This window comes from Brassica napus, chromosome A8 (genome assembly GCF_020379485.1).
Source record: "Brassica napus cultivar Da-Ae chromosome A8, Da-Ae, whole genome shotgun sequence".
Classification (NCBI taxonomy): Eukaryota; Viridiplantae; Streptophyta; class Magnoliopsida; order Brassicales; family Brassicaceae; genus Brassica; species Brassica napus.
This window is the reverse complement of record NC_063441.1, coordinates 22,501,466-22,515,938: the sequence shown is the minus strand read 5'-3', so window position 1 is coordinate 22,515,938 and position 14,473 is coordinate 22,501,466. Positions and strand designations below refer to the sequence as shown.

At 38.8% G+C, this 14,473-nt stretch overlaps 3 protein-coding genes, 1 long non-coding RNA gene and 1 other non-coding gene across 7 annotated transcripts; 3 read left to right on the top strand and 2 right to left on the bottom strand.

The window, feature by feature from the left end:
• The first annotated feature begins 7 nt into the window (after nucleotides 1–7).
• On the top strand, nucleotides 8–2,627 carry LOC125577191. Its single transcript, XR_007315561.1, has 8 exons — nucleotides 8–769; nucleotides 850–1,114; nucleotides 1,201–1,283; nucleotides 1,579–1,684; nucleotides 1,900–2,002; nucleotides 2,115–2,196; nucleotides 2,279–2,396; nucleotides 2,502–2,627. It is a non-coding gene; the product is annotated as an uncharacterized LOC125577191 (long non-coding RNA).
• Nucleotides 2,628–3,597: 970 nt separating this feature from the next.
• Nucleotides 3,598–7,112, bottom strand: LOC106362215 (3-hydroxyisobutyryl-CoA hydrolase-like protein 5). Of its 3 annotated transcripts, none has more exons than XM_048738306.1 (16): nucleotides 7,031–7,112; nucleotides 6,305–6,378; nucleotides 6,142–6,225; nucleotides 5,999–6,067; nucleotides 5,796–5,859; nucleotides 5,636–5,709; nucleotides 5,473–5,556; nucleotides 5,303–5,387; nucleotides 5,134–5,219; nucleotides 4,835–4,956; nucleotides 4,688–4,748; nucleotides 4,509–4,607; nucleotides 4,296–4,397; nucleotides 4,162–4,203; nucleotides 3,980–4,086; nucleotides 3,598–3,895 (listed from the first exon to the last, which is right to left on the bottom strand). In XM_048738306.1, exons 2-16 carry the CDS (start codon nucleotides 6,338–6,340, stop codon nucleotides 3,871–3,873), a joined length of 1,140 nt encoding a protein of 379 aa, XP_048594263.1. In that variant the 5' UTR covers nucleotides 6,341–6,378; nucleotides 7,031–7,112; the 3' UTR covers nucleotides 3,598–3,870. The 3 variants fall into 3 exon arrangements, with proteins under 3 accessions (XP_048594263.1, XP_013657515.2, XP_013657516.2); XM_013802061.3 differs by lacking the exon at nucleotides 7,031–7,112 and adding an exon at nucleotides 6,702–6,922; XM_013802062.3 differs by lacking the exon at nucleotides 7,031–7,112 and adding an exon at nucleotides 6,503–6,668.
• Nucleotides 7,113–7,244: 132 nt separating this feature from the next.
• On the top strand, nucleotides 7,245–11,086 carry LOC106362214 (rRNA (cytosine-C(5))-methyltransferase NOP2C). Its single transcript, XM_013802060.3, has 12 exons — nucleotides 7,245–7,501; nucleotides 7,578–7,869; nucleotides 8,263–8,413; nucleotides 8,506–8,643; nucleotides 8,735–8,797; nucleotides 8,959–9,080; nucleotides 9,166–9,376; nucleotides 9,677–9,888; nucleotides 10,176–10,276; nucleotides 10,425–10,506; nucleotides 10,619–10,680; nucleotides 10,782–11,086. The coding sequence occupies exons 1-12, from the start codon at nucleotides 7,281–7,283 to the stop codon at nucleotides 10,891–10,893; spliced, it is 1,767 nt and encodes a 588-aa protein (XP_013657514.1). The 5' UTR covers nucleotides 7,245–7,280; the 3' UTR covers nucleotides 10,894–11,086.
• A 146-nt stretch (nucleotides 11,087–11,232) lies between these two features.
• TRNAA-AGC lies at nucleotides 11,233–11,305 on the top strand. Its single transcript has one exon. It is a non-coding gene; the product is annotated as a tRNA-Ala (tRNA).
• Nucleotides 11,306–11,537: 232 nt separating this feature from the next.
• On the bottom strand, nucleotides 11,538–14,287 carry LOC106359389 (protein JASON). The gene is made up of 7 exons (XM_022690477.2): nucleotides 14,017–14,287; nucleotides 13,701–13,752; nucleotides 13,521–13,603; nucleotides 12,968–13,191; nucleotides 12,106–12,820; nucleotides 11,938–12,029; nucleotides 11,538–11,854 (listed from the first exon to the last, which is right to left on the bottom strand). The coding sequence occupies exons 1-7, from the start codon at nucleotides 14,158–14,160 to the stop codon at nucleotides 11,764–11,766; spliced, it is 1,401 nt and encodes a 466-aa protein (XP_022546198.1). The 5' UTR covers nucleotides 14,161–14,287; the 3' UTR covers nucleotides 11,538–11,763.
• Nucleotides 14,288–14,473: the final 186 nt, after the last annotated feature.

Genomic DNA, 14,473 nt, shown 5'->3' with positions numbered 1-14,473 from the left:
ACCACACAATTTATGGCTTCATCCATTTGTAGATCTAATATAACGTGTCATCTAACCTATACTAAAAGGGTTATATGAGGAGTAGAGAGTGTGTCCACGTCAGATTAAAAAATCGACCAATCAGAAGACTCCTTTTTGACACGTCAGCCGGCTCTGGTAATGTTGGCCTTACGTTTTTTCTTAGCCCAAATGTTGAATCTGAATGGCCACTCAGACATTAATCAATCTAGATCGAACGAAAGGGCATGTGTTTGGATCGGAGAGAGAGAGGGGAGTACGGTTCGGGTTCTTAGATTTGTTGAGTTCCGAGGAGGTTTATTATCGTCGGCGTCTTGATCTTCGCTGGAGATACCTTCAACGTTATCACTTCCAGATCTGCTCTCATGCTCCTCTTCACGGCTTCTCCTGTTCGTCGCACTCCCTTCAAAATTATTATCGTTATTGTTGTTCCTCATGGACGCTTCTCCACGGTTTGTGATGAGCAGCTTCGGGTATAGATCGGCATGGAGAAGCGTCTTCAATTCTTGTGGAATTCCACCTACACCATCTTCGTTGCATATAAATACAAATTGTATGAGAGACGAAGCCAAATCCTTTTGTTTTTCCTAATTCTGAACTTCTGTTCATTCTCATTAAAACGTTCTACCATGGCGACTTTTCAAGTTTATTTCTCGGAGTTCACACCAGACTACTTTAATTTTGGGAGGCCCGTCATGTGAAGAAACGCAGGGAGCTGATGGGCGTTCATATACTGCTTATTGATACAAAGGTTTGTCGGATCCTTATTTCAATTATTAGAATAAGATTTTGACTGTTTCAGTTTTTGTTAAATGGTTCATTGTTCCCCAGGGGACCCTCTTCGAAGCCTCTATCAGTGTTCACCGCCTTAACAACGCTTAAAAGAAGGCTCCTTTTATGAGCTGAGTGATTTTCATGTTGCAAGAAGCAACCCCAAATTCAGGTTTGGTAACGCTCTCCTGTTGCGATTAGATTTTCGGAACAACCCGTTTAGGTTGAGCTCGCAGAACCGAGTCAACAGATCCTGGCTGACCGGTTTAGGTTCTGCAAGCATGACCAACTCATGTTACTCTTCAACACCAACACTGTTTGCCAGGTTTGCTTTACCAAGCCTTACATTCACTCCTTACTCTGATTTGATGTTACTACTACATGAGGCTTAATAGTAGTGTTGATATGTAGAATCGGAGAAATTAGGAGTATCAAAACGTTTTCAACAAGGAGACCCAACAACGATGAGTATGTCGCCGTCAGTATCTGAAAAGGTAAATCTACTTACTATTACTTAGCTTTATAACATTGTTGCCTTAAATGTAACCTAGGATCTGGTTTGGTTGATTTGAAAACAAGAACATGTTCATACTTTCTCCAAAGCGAAATGATGTTTTCGTCTCTACAATTTCATCAATCGGTAAAGCTCTCTTAGTTTCAAACTCTGAGATGCATTATTTTCTAGCGACTCAATAGTGTTTCTCAAAACAGCTGCGTTGTATGAAAGATAAAAAAAAAATCGTTATACCAAATCACTAACAAAGTATATATACTGTCTATAACGTGTAGGAATGAATAAAATAAAGACAAACAAGAGCTTTTAGCTGAAGAGAGAGATTACAAGCGTCGAAGAATGTGAAACCGTGGCAAGAAGTTGAAACGAACGCCTCGACAGGTACGATATTTCTTCCATTTTCGTGCCTATGTTGTGAATGTTTCTCATCTATTTTTAAAAAAGAGTTGTAGAATGTTTTGGCTCCACCATGTCGTGTTTGAGGAATTTTGCAGATTTTGTGAGAGAATTGAACGTCAGTAAATCATACTTTCATATATAATGACATCATATAGCAATAAATTTAAGTGAGTTGTTTCTTATTTTTTGTCATATAGGTGTTGTGTGATATGATTGAAGGATTTACAGAAGAAATTAAGCTAGCAGGAGGTATTGGATGTTTTGAGAAGAGAATGTCATTATTCTCCTCCTCTTTTATAGGTAAGGATCAGAAAGAAATTGACTGTAGATTCAATTCCGTATCAACAACATTAACATACGTATAAGCAAAAGAACCTATACATAATTAAAGTGCACTCATGTCTGATTTCAGGTCGTCCATTCTTCAACGCAACCTCCGGAAGACACTTCTACTTTCACTAGGAAACTCTTGCCAGCAACAGGTTTCATAAAGTGTAAGATGAACCTACTTCACCCTATTGTTTCCACTTCCTTACAGCCTGTTTTCTAATACTTCTTAATCACTGTTGCATGCAGAATGTGTGGTTCTGAAACTGGCTCATCCTCGACTTCTTTCAGTGATTTAGATGTTCAGAAAATTGAATCTGTCACGCTATCGGAGCTGAATGCCTATGTCGTTAATTCTATCCCACAGGTACGTCTATTTACTTATTGACACTGGAAACACGAGTTACTTTTCACTCTTATTAACAGTAGAAGACTAGAAGTGTACTCATCCTCAACATGTCTATCCCTGTAGGAAACTGAATTCCTCTGCAAAGCCAAAGTCAGTGACATCTCCTGTACTAGTGCTATCGAAAGCTACAGCATGGCTTCACATCTTTTACATGTGCCTGGTGTAATGACGAGAAGGCTGTTAGGGACTTAGGGTAGTACGGTGATGTATTCTCACATCAATAGCACTGATCGTTTATGCATCATATGCGCCTCTCCTGAAATTTACGCCTAACTAACACCTGTTAACCTAACACTTGCAACAAGTTTTTCAGCTTTAAATATAGGCATCACCAAGGTGTTCCAGTGAACAACAACCGATGCGAGTCTGGTCCAAATGTTGAATATGCGGTCACTGCACCACCGCTACAAGCTCCAACTGTGGCAGACGCAAGCTCCATGGAGGATCGTGCTCGAACCGAAGAGAACGAAATGCAAAGTAGGCGCGCAAGGAGTGATCACTTAATTTTTTGGAGATGATGAACCTGCTACACATTATGAAGTTCCACCAGCAGTTTTAACGTTTTAAATTTTGTTGCAATAATTATATCATCCAATTATCTGAAAGCACTAATTATTTGGATTTAATCTCTTCACAACAAAATAGTGACAAGCAAAAATACAATCTATATACTACTTGCTCGCAGGAGTTCCACAACCATCGTATTTCATTTGGGCGTGAGGATAGGTATACCTAGCAAAAAATGAAACATAATAAATATAACAAAACCCAAAGTTTACTTTCTCCAACAAAAAAAATATATTTAATTTTATTGAAACAAGTAGTTCTAAACAATATAAAATATTACAAGATAAAATAAAATTAAATGAAAAGTACATCTAAAGCATTAATAAAATTTATAAGAAAAATAATTCAATGTTTAACTTTTTTAAATATAAATCAACAATATATAATTTTTAAGTCATATAATATCTATTATCAATATTATTAACGTTTGCACTCTAATAATTTAAATAGATAGACATGATTATACATATTTAAAAGTAATATAATAAATTAAATTAAGCTAAAATTTAGTTAAAAAGCTCCGGGCGTAGCCCGGAAAAACCACTAGTATTATTTAAAGGCTTCTCATCTTTTGTTCCCTTTGCACAAAGTATAAGAAATAAGTTTTGTTGACAACTCATTTTCAGATTTTAGACGTTTGGAGTTTACATATCTGGTCTTTAGGATGATTATATGTGTTTTAAACACCAACAACCAAGAAAACAGCCAAGAATACAGAAATCAATTCAGACATAAACAACCCTTATTAAACCATATCACACTGCATAGAGTGTTTGAACATGTAGCAACAACACATTATGTAATCACAAAACCAACATACTAGTATCATCTCTTCTCTTCTATTCTTGTACTCTCATGCACAACCTCAAGTCTCGTATTTGCCTCCCCACCTATCAATATCAAACACATAAAAATGTCTTTGTTTCTAAGGAAGATCTTAATGCACGAAAGTTTATATTAGCCCTTAAACAAACCTGTTCTCTTCGGTTTCAGGGATATGAAGCTCAATATCATCCTCCAAGGGCTCAAACACCAAGTTGATCTTCTCCTCAGCCACCTCATCCAACGTCGCTGGACTCCACTGCACCAAACCCAACCATATAATTTTGCTTAGTATGTTATATTGCTGATCTCAGTTCTAAGAGTGTTAACATACCTTGGGAGAATTGTCTTTGTCTATGGTCAGAGCTCTTATACCCTGCAACGTTATTACACAATCAGACATAAACATACATGATGCAAGCTACTGTCTTCTTGAGAAGAAAAACCCAAAATGTGTTGTTCTTTTACCTCATACACGTCAGGGGATATGGTGCTCCTCAAGATATTCACAGTGATCCTAAACTCCTTCTTGAGGCATTCACTTAGTGTTTGTTTCCTACCTTCACGAATCTGTAACAGAAACAGCAAGGCTCAACTATAAGATAAAGACTCATAAGTTTACTAGAGATAGTTACACCCAAGGAGAATATGATAAAAGAGTAAAATCATGTAAACACTTACAGATCGTAGGGTTATTTTCAAGCCTGTGGGAGATGATCGTTTTAGACCTTTGATGACTGGTGTTATCCACTCATTCCCCTCTTTGCTCCCTTCAGCTTCCTGTAAGAAGACCATTAATATATATATTCAATTACCGATGAATAGACTCTCATGTTCTAGGGAAAATAAGATGTACTTACAAATGCTTGTATGATCTGCTTCACACTTTCTTTTGAGAAACACTCATCAATTATTGTCTGCCTGCACATCAGCCATAGCCTCAAAGTTAACAAAGTCCATATGATTATATATATATACAGTTACCAACGAGGAGAAAAGAGTGTTACTTGTTAAGGATGCTGTCTTTGTCGAGGTCTACTTTCTCAGAGAACTCTTCAACTGTGGATCGAACTACATCCATCTCCCCAGAGTCTAAACCCACAAGCCGTTCCTCCAGATCAGCCAGTTTCTGAAAATTGAGCAAAGACGCTAAGGGTAAAAGCATCCCTCACTTATCATAGGTCTCAAAACATTGCTACAGTTGCAGTATATAAAGAGTAATGAAGGCATCTCATCAAGCAAGAGAGGTCACATTTTTATAATCCTATAAGGAAAGCATTCCAAAAAAAAAAAAAAAAAAACTCACAGCAGAAGGAACAAAATGTGTTGCCATGCCAATTGCTACAAGTTCTTTGCCATTCAATCTCGCCCCAGTTAAAGCCAAGAACTCTCCTGCAGATGTTACATAAAACTCAAGTACATCAGAGATTAGCTAGCGTATAGTTGGAACCAAAAAAAATTAGTTAAGTAGTTACCTAAATGACCAGGAAGACGTGAATGGATGTAAGAGAAGCCACAATCAGTATGAAACCCAATACTTGCTTCTGGAGTTGCAAATACCTAATCAAATGAAACAAAATAGTAGAGTCTACACTATTATTATACAGACATAAGATATGAAGCAGATTAAAACTCATGAACTCACAGTTTTCTCTGTCACAACAGAGAACTTCATTGGGACCATCAATGATGCACCTCCACCCATCGATATTCCATTTACAAGAGAAACCTATAACACAACTCTATTTGGTTAGTCTAATACTCCTCAGGACAACACTTTCATACAAAATATACTAAGTAAACTCCACCTGAGTTTTCTTGTATGTGTGGATGTGATAGCAAAGCCAGTACATCCGGTAAACAACCTCAAGGCAAGAATCCCCTGTAGAAAACAACTTATCATCATCATTAAGCTATGACAGACTCTCTAAGGATAAAGTGATAGTATGTTTTCTCTTGGGCTCTTACTTGATTCACGGCCGTCATAAAACATCTTTAGATCACCACCGGCTGAGAAAGCCCTCCCAGCACCCTGCAAATATAAGCTATGTTCAGAAACAAGTCTATAGTGTTTGTAAGTTTGTAACAAAAAAATTTTTAGCAAAAAAAAAAAAAAAAGGTTTGTAACAAAAAATCATCATCAGACCAAGGATAAAAAAAAAACACAAAACCTTGATCAGTATAAGCTTTGTTTTGTCGTCCTTCTCCCAGGTTTCAAGATATTCTGCAAGCTTGAGGACCTGAGGATTTCAAAGTTTTTCCCATTAGGCGTCTCATATTATCAACTTATGATCTAAGGTATTAATATATATACCACTTCAGAAGAGATGACATTTAGCTGACGAGGGCGGTTTAGCGTGGCCAATCTCACCGAACCTTTCTCCTCTCCAACAACAACCTATAACAATGATGGTTCACAATTGAATCATGAAGAACACACAAACCACAAAATGGCTGAATAAGACACCGATTATTACCTGCTCATCGATGATGTTTCGACCTTCTTGAGCCATCTCCAGCTTTCTCAAACCTCAACAAAATGCTTATTTATCTGATACAAGTTGAAAGATCCAGATAAGTAAACAATCTTAAACGACAGAAGTACACTGACAAGATATTCCACAAAAACTTCTAACCCAATGTGACAAATATCAAGACTAAGAACTTACAACAACCTTTAGATAATAATATTAAAATCCTCTGCCAGGACCAAGAACACAAACTATATTAAAAGAGATGAACTTTATGATCATAGAACGAGCATTTCACTCAAAATCAACTTGAGGGGAACACATGCAACAACCAAATTCTAGAGCCTCTGAAAAAGCAAGGAGTGTGAAATCAAATGGAGAGAGAAACAGAGAAGAGGAAAACCTTGAGAGAGAAGAAGAAGAAGAAGCGTAAGGGGGTTTGGTGAGCAATGGAGCTCTCAGTGAGAAACCAAATATATAAAAAAATAAATAAAACAATCTCTGAAGATTTGTTCGGCCATTGAAAAAATGGCAGGTGAAGCTAATAATCATATCAAAAGGAGGAGAGGGTTTGGTAGGAAGATACTTTTATCAAGCCTCTCTCCACCTAACCTCTCCACAAATCCAATACATACTGTTACCTCTTTTAATCTACAAAAAAAAAAAGATTTTTTCCTTTATTCATTGAACATAAAGTTTTAGAAATCAAAAAGTTTTAGAAATCAAACTTACAACAGTTTGTTTATTCGTAGTCACAAATTTTCAAGTTTAACTTCAGACAATAGTTGAAGTGTGTTCCATCACTACTGTCTTTCTTTCAAGTGTGATTAGTAAATCAGTAATTACACCATATTGCACTTGTTGGGCTATTTTATCAAATAACGTTCAATGGGCCTAATCTACAAAAAGTAGGCCCATCCGCCATTAAAGCTCACTCTCAAGCTAAAACAAAACGCATCTCCCCACTCTCCGCCTCCCCTGAATGAAGAAAGCGAGGGTTCTGCTTAAACCCTCTCTCCTCCACAGAGCCACCACCATCTCCTCCTCAGCTTCTCAGTCACGCTCCCTCTCTCGCCAGATGGAGACGAATCCTTCGTCGCGTTACTGTTATGATCCAGTGTTGCGATGGGATCCTCAAGTAGAAGACTACTTCAACAAAGCTTACGGACCTGATCACTTTGCTCAAATCTCAAAGGCTCTCACGTACGTTAACTTCTCACCTTCTTTTCATCTTTCCCTCTTGCCGTTTAGCTTCGAATTGATTACTGTTCCTTGTTAGGCGTCCGTCTTCCTACTCGTGCATTAGAGTGAACACAGTTAAAACAACTAGCGACGCGGTTATCGAAAAGCTTACGAAGATCTTAAACGAATCCGACGATGGCTTGAAGCTATTGCAATCGGATGGAAGGAGTAGTCCCATCTCCAAGTGTCAGATTCCTGGTTTGGAGTATGTTGTTTTTGTCCATGGATCAGGCCCGCATAGAATTGAATATGGATCTGGGCTTGAAAGCCCACCCAAGGAGGTGTTAGTGAGCAGGAAGTGTGCTGAAGCTGTTCTTAGAGGAGCTCAGGTGAAACTCAATCTTTACTCAGTAAAAAAACTATAATGGCTAGGTGTGGGTCAAAATGATACTCTGAGCGTTTGTCGTTGGATAGTAGTTCGCAAAGAGTGTTACTTCAGACGCTTTTTGATTAAGAAAATGATTGAAATGCATTTGAGTTCTTATTAATTACACATATTCAACCAATAGTATTTGAGATAATTAAAATTATTTATAATCAGTGGTTTGTAGTTAATATTAAGCTGAAGGTTGCATTAGAATACTAAAATAATACTTTTTGTGTAATAAGAAAATAATGTTAAAATGACACTCTCTCAGGAACAGGAACAGAGGGAGTAATAGTTTTAGATAATCTACTTGAGAAGGAAGAAACTTATCGTTCTCTTATGGGTTATGTTGTAGGTCTATGTCCCAGGTGTACTTGCTTGCACTGCCCATGTTGAGAAAGGAGATGCGGTTGCTGTCTGTGTTGCTATGGAACAGCCTGGTGATGATGAAGGTGACTGGAGTGTTAATATGACCCGTGGGACCACCCTTCAGGGTTTACCATCAGGCAAGAATCCGAATCGTTCCTTTTGCTTTGATCATGTATCCTTTTTGTTTTGAACTTGAAACAGTTTGACATGTGCAGTAGTGTCATTGTAGATCCTTTCTATTGTGAACGGAGTGGACTATATATCGGCATGGGAACGACTATGCTGTCAAGGGCTGGCATGTTTCGTGTTCCTCATGGAGTTGCGGTGGATTTGAGCAATAGAGTTTTCAGATTGCCTTCTTTCCACAGTATGCTTCTTCCTTTTGCCTAAGCTTGCTTTCTACTTCAGCTTACAGTTTATGACTCTCAGTATCTCACATTGTCGTTTTGGCTCGTTAGATGTCCTCGAGGGGGAGATATTTCTTCAAAACCTGCCAAGCATTATTGCTGCTCATGCTCTTGGTACGTGAACTAATTTTTGGTCTATGCCATCCCTATATCTTCACCCCCTTGTATGATATAGTTTACATAAATTCAAATTTAGTAGATAGATATGGATGAGAATGCCGGTGGGATATAAGATTGAGGAAGTTTTATACTAAATTTTTGTCTTGGCTTCCCAGATCCTCAGAAAGGGGAGAGAATACTAGATATGTGTGCAGCACCAGGAGGGAAGACTACTGCAATTGCTATACTTATGAATGACGAGGGAGAGATAGTGGCAGCAGATAGATCTCATAACAAAGTACAGTTTCTTTTTATTATTACATAGCAACAACCTTTTAAATTACCTGCTCTAATTAGCCCGTTTATTGTCTTTGGTAACGTAGGTCCTGGATGTCCAGAAATTATCTGCTGAGATGGGCTTAAGTTGCATAACAACGTGTAAATTGGATGCGCTGAAATCTGTTCGTCTTCCAAACGCACTCAGTGATTCAACAACATTAGTTAACGGTGACAATATTGGTTCTGTTACCAACCATTCTGATTTATCATCAAATGAAGAAATGGCACCTGGAAGATCTGAGGCTGAGGAAAATGGTAAGTAAGCTACTCTCCCTCTCATAGTGTTTGCTTGGTTTAGTGGTTTTCTTCGAAAATCTTGGCCTCTATGTGTTGCTAGGTGAAAGTACATCAATAAGTTTGCCATGTTTGCATTGTCCTGGCCCGTTTGCGGAACAGGACCTTAGTTATCACTTAAGCACCATATAGATACAGATCATTACTGAATTGGCGCATCTATAGTCCATGATCTTGGTGCCTATGCATGTGTATAACTGCAAACCCATGTATTAATTACAAAAACAAGCTGAATCTTCTCATTATAATCCATATTTTTAGCCAGCACTGAACAGCCAAGTGGAGGGGATAATGTTAGCCAAGCTGAAATTAGGAAGAATAAAGGAAGGCTGAAAAATGGTCGGGGAAGAACTCAATCCCAAGGTGGAAGGGCTGGAAAATCACAAGGTTTCCCGCCTAATAGTTTTGATAGAGTCCTACTAGATGCTCCTTGTTCTGCTCTTGGCTTGAGACCTCGTCTTTTCGCTGGACTGGTAAGATATGTTCAACCTTGCGCTGTCATGTGTAAACTCCTACTTATCGTGATTATGGTTAATTAAGCATTAACTTCTCATGGATAGCCTTAGCTTAATCACTTTGTACGTGGCGGAAATATTATAGGTAGCTTGTTGAAGTAATATAAATAGTTCTATAAGTGAAAACAAAACTATTGAAGTGTTTGTAGTAACTTGGAATAGAAATCTCTGTTTCTTCCTTCTTTTTTTATAAAGATTGTTGGGAGGGACCTGTGGAATGAATATGCCATTGTTACTTCTTGTAGGAGACTGTTATATCTTTGAGAAACCATGGAAGGTACCAGCGGAAAATGTTGGACCAGGCTGTTCAATTGGTCCGCGTTGGTGGAATTCTTGTATACTCAACGTAAGTATGCCAACATTAGTTCTGAATTTGCGTTATCCAAGCTGTTGTGCAGATGAGGCCTAACAACATAATAATGAGACAGGTCCGCAGTTACACAGAGTTACTATAAAGCTAACCTGTTGATGATTTTTTTTTTCATTTTTGCTAGATGCACAATTAATCCTAGCGAGAACGAGGCGGTGGTTCGCTATGCTCTGGATAAATACAAATTTCTTTCTTTGGCACCGCAGGTTTGAATCTAAAATACCCATTTCTAAGAAACTCTTGGATTTTTTGGCAAACATTGCATTAGGATCTTGTTATTTTGTCCTAATGTATCTTCTTTGTCTTGTCTTATTGCAGCATCCTAGGATTGGAGGCCCTGGTCTAGTTGGTCGATGTGAATTCCCTGACGGATATGTAGAGTAAGTATCTACACTCACGAGAGTGATTACACTCAACAAACCAAAACTTTGTAAAGTTGATGGTACTAAGAGATATTGCTCTGATTCCTTACGTTTTGCAGGGAGTGGTTGAAACCGGGTGAAGAAGAAATGGTTCAGAAATTCGACCCGTCATCTGAGCTCGATACCATCGGCTTCTTTATAGCTAAGTTCAGCGTCGGCCCCAAAGATTAACATCTCAAAATGATGATTCCTCATCCAAAGACATTCCACAAAAAAAAGATTGTGGTTTATTCATTGTTATTGATCTCGGTTTTCTAAATGAGATGGAAATACATTTTTGTAATCATCTTTTTGAAACTAACAACATAAATGTCATCATCAACATTTTTTACAAAAACAAAGATCTCACCCCCTTCCTCTCTAAGATTTGAGAACCTTGTATTTGTGCCGGTTGATGATGGGATGGTACAGCCGACCGTCCGGTTAAGAGTATCTTGCATGGGGGGTTAGAGGTGAAAATATTAGAAACAATTATGTTATTTCAATAGCCTAAATAACACCTTCGTCATTGGGGATGTAGCTCAGATGGTAGAGCGCTCGCTTAGCATGCGAGAGGTACGGGGATCGATACCCCGCATCTCCACTTTTACGCCGCCTCTTTATTATTTCTTTGTTGTATTACTTGCATGTTCGTTTTAGAACGAAATCAATTTTTTTGCTCAGTCTCCGTTGTGAGACCAAATCCTAGAACGTACGAACCATTAGATAGCTTGTGTCTGAAGAAAACCTTAAGTACAGAGAAACCACCAGTAGAGGCTACACTGCTTACATGCTACATTTTAATGTATGAACTACATCTTTCTAACACATAACCAGACATAAATATATATGTAATATATCTAGATTTTCAGCTTAAAATTACTCGAGAAAAGTATATCACAATGCCGAGTGCCTGGGGAGAGAATTCCCAAAAGGTTCACAAACACACCACTGTTTATGCTTTTAACTCTTAAAACTTATTATAAAGTTCCGTAAAAGCTGGAAACGAGCGTATCTTCATTGCCATCTGTAAGTAACACTCTTCTGTACGAGAGCAAAGTTTCAGAACGAAACTACTGAGTTTGGTTGGACCGAATGCTGCAGCTGCGGGATGTCCGAGTCTTCTTCATCCTCCTCCATCACTTCAAGGTTCCTGCATCACACACATTGATAGATCGCTTATATAGATTTCATCACTTCTCCTAGGTAGATATTGTTGAGGTTTACGGTTAATACCTTCGAGGGAATAGACTCAGACCTCCTTCTTCCGAGAGTGCCTTCTCCAGTCTCACCTCAAATGGTGTTGCATGCCAACTCACTTTCTGATCCTGCGTAAGGTAAGAAGAATGTAACAACTCATTATGTATAGTTTCTGAATATTATTAGGCATTGTAAGAGTAACACCTCCTTGTATTTGGTTGTGGAATTTGGAATCCCATTCCCATCCCACCATTTGGGTGAAACCTCAGTTTGCTCATTCTCATTCCAGTGAGCAGCAACCAATCCAATGATAGGCCTGTCACCTGGAGTCATGGCATTGACTCCAGGTGTTATATCGATTAAAACACCAAAGTCTTCTCCACCGTCTTCATTGATTGGGTATAGCGAAGGAGAAGAGCTTGCCTCAAACTTGGATAGTCTCTCATCTGAAGTTGCTGAAGTGGGAGTTTCACCCTCTATCTGCTCTTGTTCTAGGCTCCCATATGAATCATCATGGACATTATATAAGGATGCGTCTTCCATTAGATTAGACACCGAATGCACAAACTGCGACCTGATTCTAGGCCTTCCCTTTCTTGCTGACTCCATGTTTGCTGGATATACGGTTCCGGGAGTTTGCATCTCATCAGATAGCTTCAATGGGGTTGGATTAGGCGAGCTCACTGTAGTTTTGCCACCCATCTCTGGTTTTCTTGAACTGCTATTCTCAGAAGAGTTAGAAGACTGAGATTGATCAAGATCACATTCAAACCGCACCGACTTCGTCTTTCCAGCAGTGAGCATTGGCCTGCCAGATCTATCTAAATCACCCTTGAACGCAGTGCCTATGCTTTCCACTTCATCAGCATCACCAGAAGCAGATGAGACCCTCGCAGTGTCCCCGTCATCGATTACACAACTAATATGGAAAAGAATAGAGTGAGTTCACGATCGAAATATGTGTTGCGACAGTAATGTTAGCACATAAACTACACCAATTCAATCAAGCATAGCTCAAGAAGGCAAAGTGCCTGTTTAATTAAACAAAGTAAACATAGTACTCTACCTGCTTGGTGTTTGATCTGAAGTAAGTGATGGCCTTCCCAACTCTTCACAAGCTTTCAAGGGAGTTGGTGATTCATCCAAATGAAAACCTAGTGCAGAGCTACTGGAGATCCATGAATGGAAATAGGAAGCTCCAGAATGTTGAGGACTAGTCGGTTTTTGGGACGCTTTCCTGATTTCAACAGGCGTCGCAGGTATAGTGCCACAAGCTTTAAGAAATCGCGCCTAGGATTCCACAAGTAAAAAGAAATAGATGGTTAGATTCTCAGCATGAGCTCTTAAAGGAATGGACAATCAAATTCTATTGATTCTCAGATAGAATCCCTGCAATGTCATTAAAAAAACTCAACTAATTGCAAGCACTAATGCAAGGAAACATATAGAATCTATAGCAGATTCATTATAGAAACAAAAGCTAAAGACCACTTCAGTCTCAAAACGCACAGACCACAAAAGATGTGGTAATCATAAGGCTCGCAAGATGAGCGTTAAAAAGAGATACTGCCTCTACTATAATCAGATGATTAGAGGCAATGCTTCTAACAAAATCATACCTCATCCCTTAGGCCTTTGTCAATATGAATAGAATCCAAATCAAATCTTTCTTTGCCAAGGCAAGGCGAAGAAGCTTCACTCTCTGTAAAATCAAGAACAAATCAAGAACAATACCTTTTTATCAGCAATAATTTCACAGAAACCAACCCGATATAAACACATGAAAAAGGAGATTCTACCTTCAGATCGAAACAAAGCAGATAAATGATTCTGCGATTCCTGACCTCCTCTCTGAATATAGTTTTTAAAGAAAAGATGTTAGCAAATGAAAATTCTGGATCCGATCGATATGATTTTGATCAAGAAATGCAAATACAAATGGTCCAGAGCTTCGTTCACATCAAGATCCAGCTCAACAATTACACAGGGCACTACAATCTATCCGTAAATGTTCTATTTCTCATCAACGATCATTGCATGAGCTAAGATTAACACCAAAACGAGCACGATCATGCGAATAATAGATGCGAAAAGCCAGAGAAGCTAAATAATTACCTTGGAATCGGCGAGTGAAGAGTGAGAGATAGATCGATCGTCTCTTCCGCGGAAGCAGTTGAGGAAACAAGCCATGACTCTGCAAGCGGATACGTCGATGAATCTGAGCGCCGATCTGCACAATAGACTTAGGTTCGGCTTCATCAACAGGCGTCGTGTAGGGCGAATCAGAGACCGAGAGAGAGTCTTTTTTTTTTCAATCAGGAGAGGAAGATTTTCCCGAGAAACACGCAGAAAATGCGATAGAAAAGGAAAGACTCTAAGCCGTTTTTTTTCGAATTTGAATCCAAAAGGGTGCGAGGGAATTAATCAGGTACGTGCGGGTCTATCCGATCTTATCATAAAACGTATCTCACAGGCGCGCGTGAAAGATTATCTACACGATTTGACTGTGCCACGTGTTTGTATACTGTGGATATTCTGTTATGGGCCTTTCAGAAGAAATGGCCCAAAAGGC

Coding starts and splice junctions, on each gene's coding strand:
- LOC106362215 (XM_048738306.1), bottom strand. CDS start 6,340: ATGGCTCAAGAAGGTCGAAACATCATCGATGAGCAG. Junction 5,860..5,998: donor CAAAGCTTATACTGATCAAG/GTTTTGTGTTTT, acceptor TTATATTTGCAG/GGTGCTGGGAGGGCTTTCTC. Junction 4,398..4,508: donor TGAAAATAACCCTACGATCT/GTAAGTGTTTAC, acceptor TTTCTGTTACAG/ATTCGTGAAGGTAGGAAACA.
- LOC106359389 (XM_022690477.2), bottom strand. CDS start 14,160: ATGAAGCCGAACCTAAGTCTATTGTGCAGATCGGCGCTCAGATTCATC. Junction 12,821..12,967: donor TCAGATCAAACACCAAGCAG/GTAGAGTACTAT, acceptor TTTCCATATTAG/TTGTGTAATCGATGACGGGG. Junction 11,855..11,937: donor CTGAGTCTATTCCCTCGAAG/GTATTAACCGTA, acceptor TGTGTGATGCAG/GAACCTTGAAGTGATGGAGG.
- LOC106362214 (XM_013802060.3), top strand. CDS start 7,281: ATGAAGAAAGCGAGGGTTCTGCTTAAACCCTCTCTCCTCCACAGAGCC. Junction 7,870..8,262: donor CTGTTCTTAGAGGAGCTCAG/GTGAAACTCAAT, acceptor GTTATGTTGTAG/GTCTATGTCCCAGGTGTACT. Junction 8,798..8,958: donor TATTGCTGCTCATGCTCTTG/GTACGTGAACTA, acceptor TTGGCTTCCCAG/ATCCTCAGAAAGGGGAGAGA.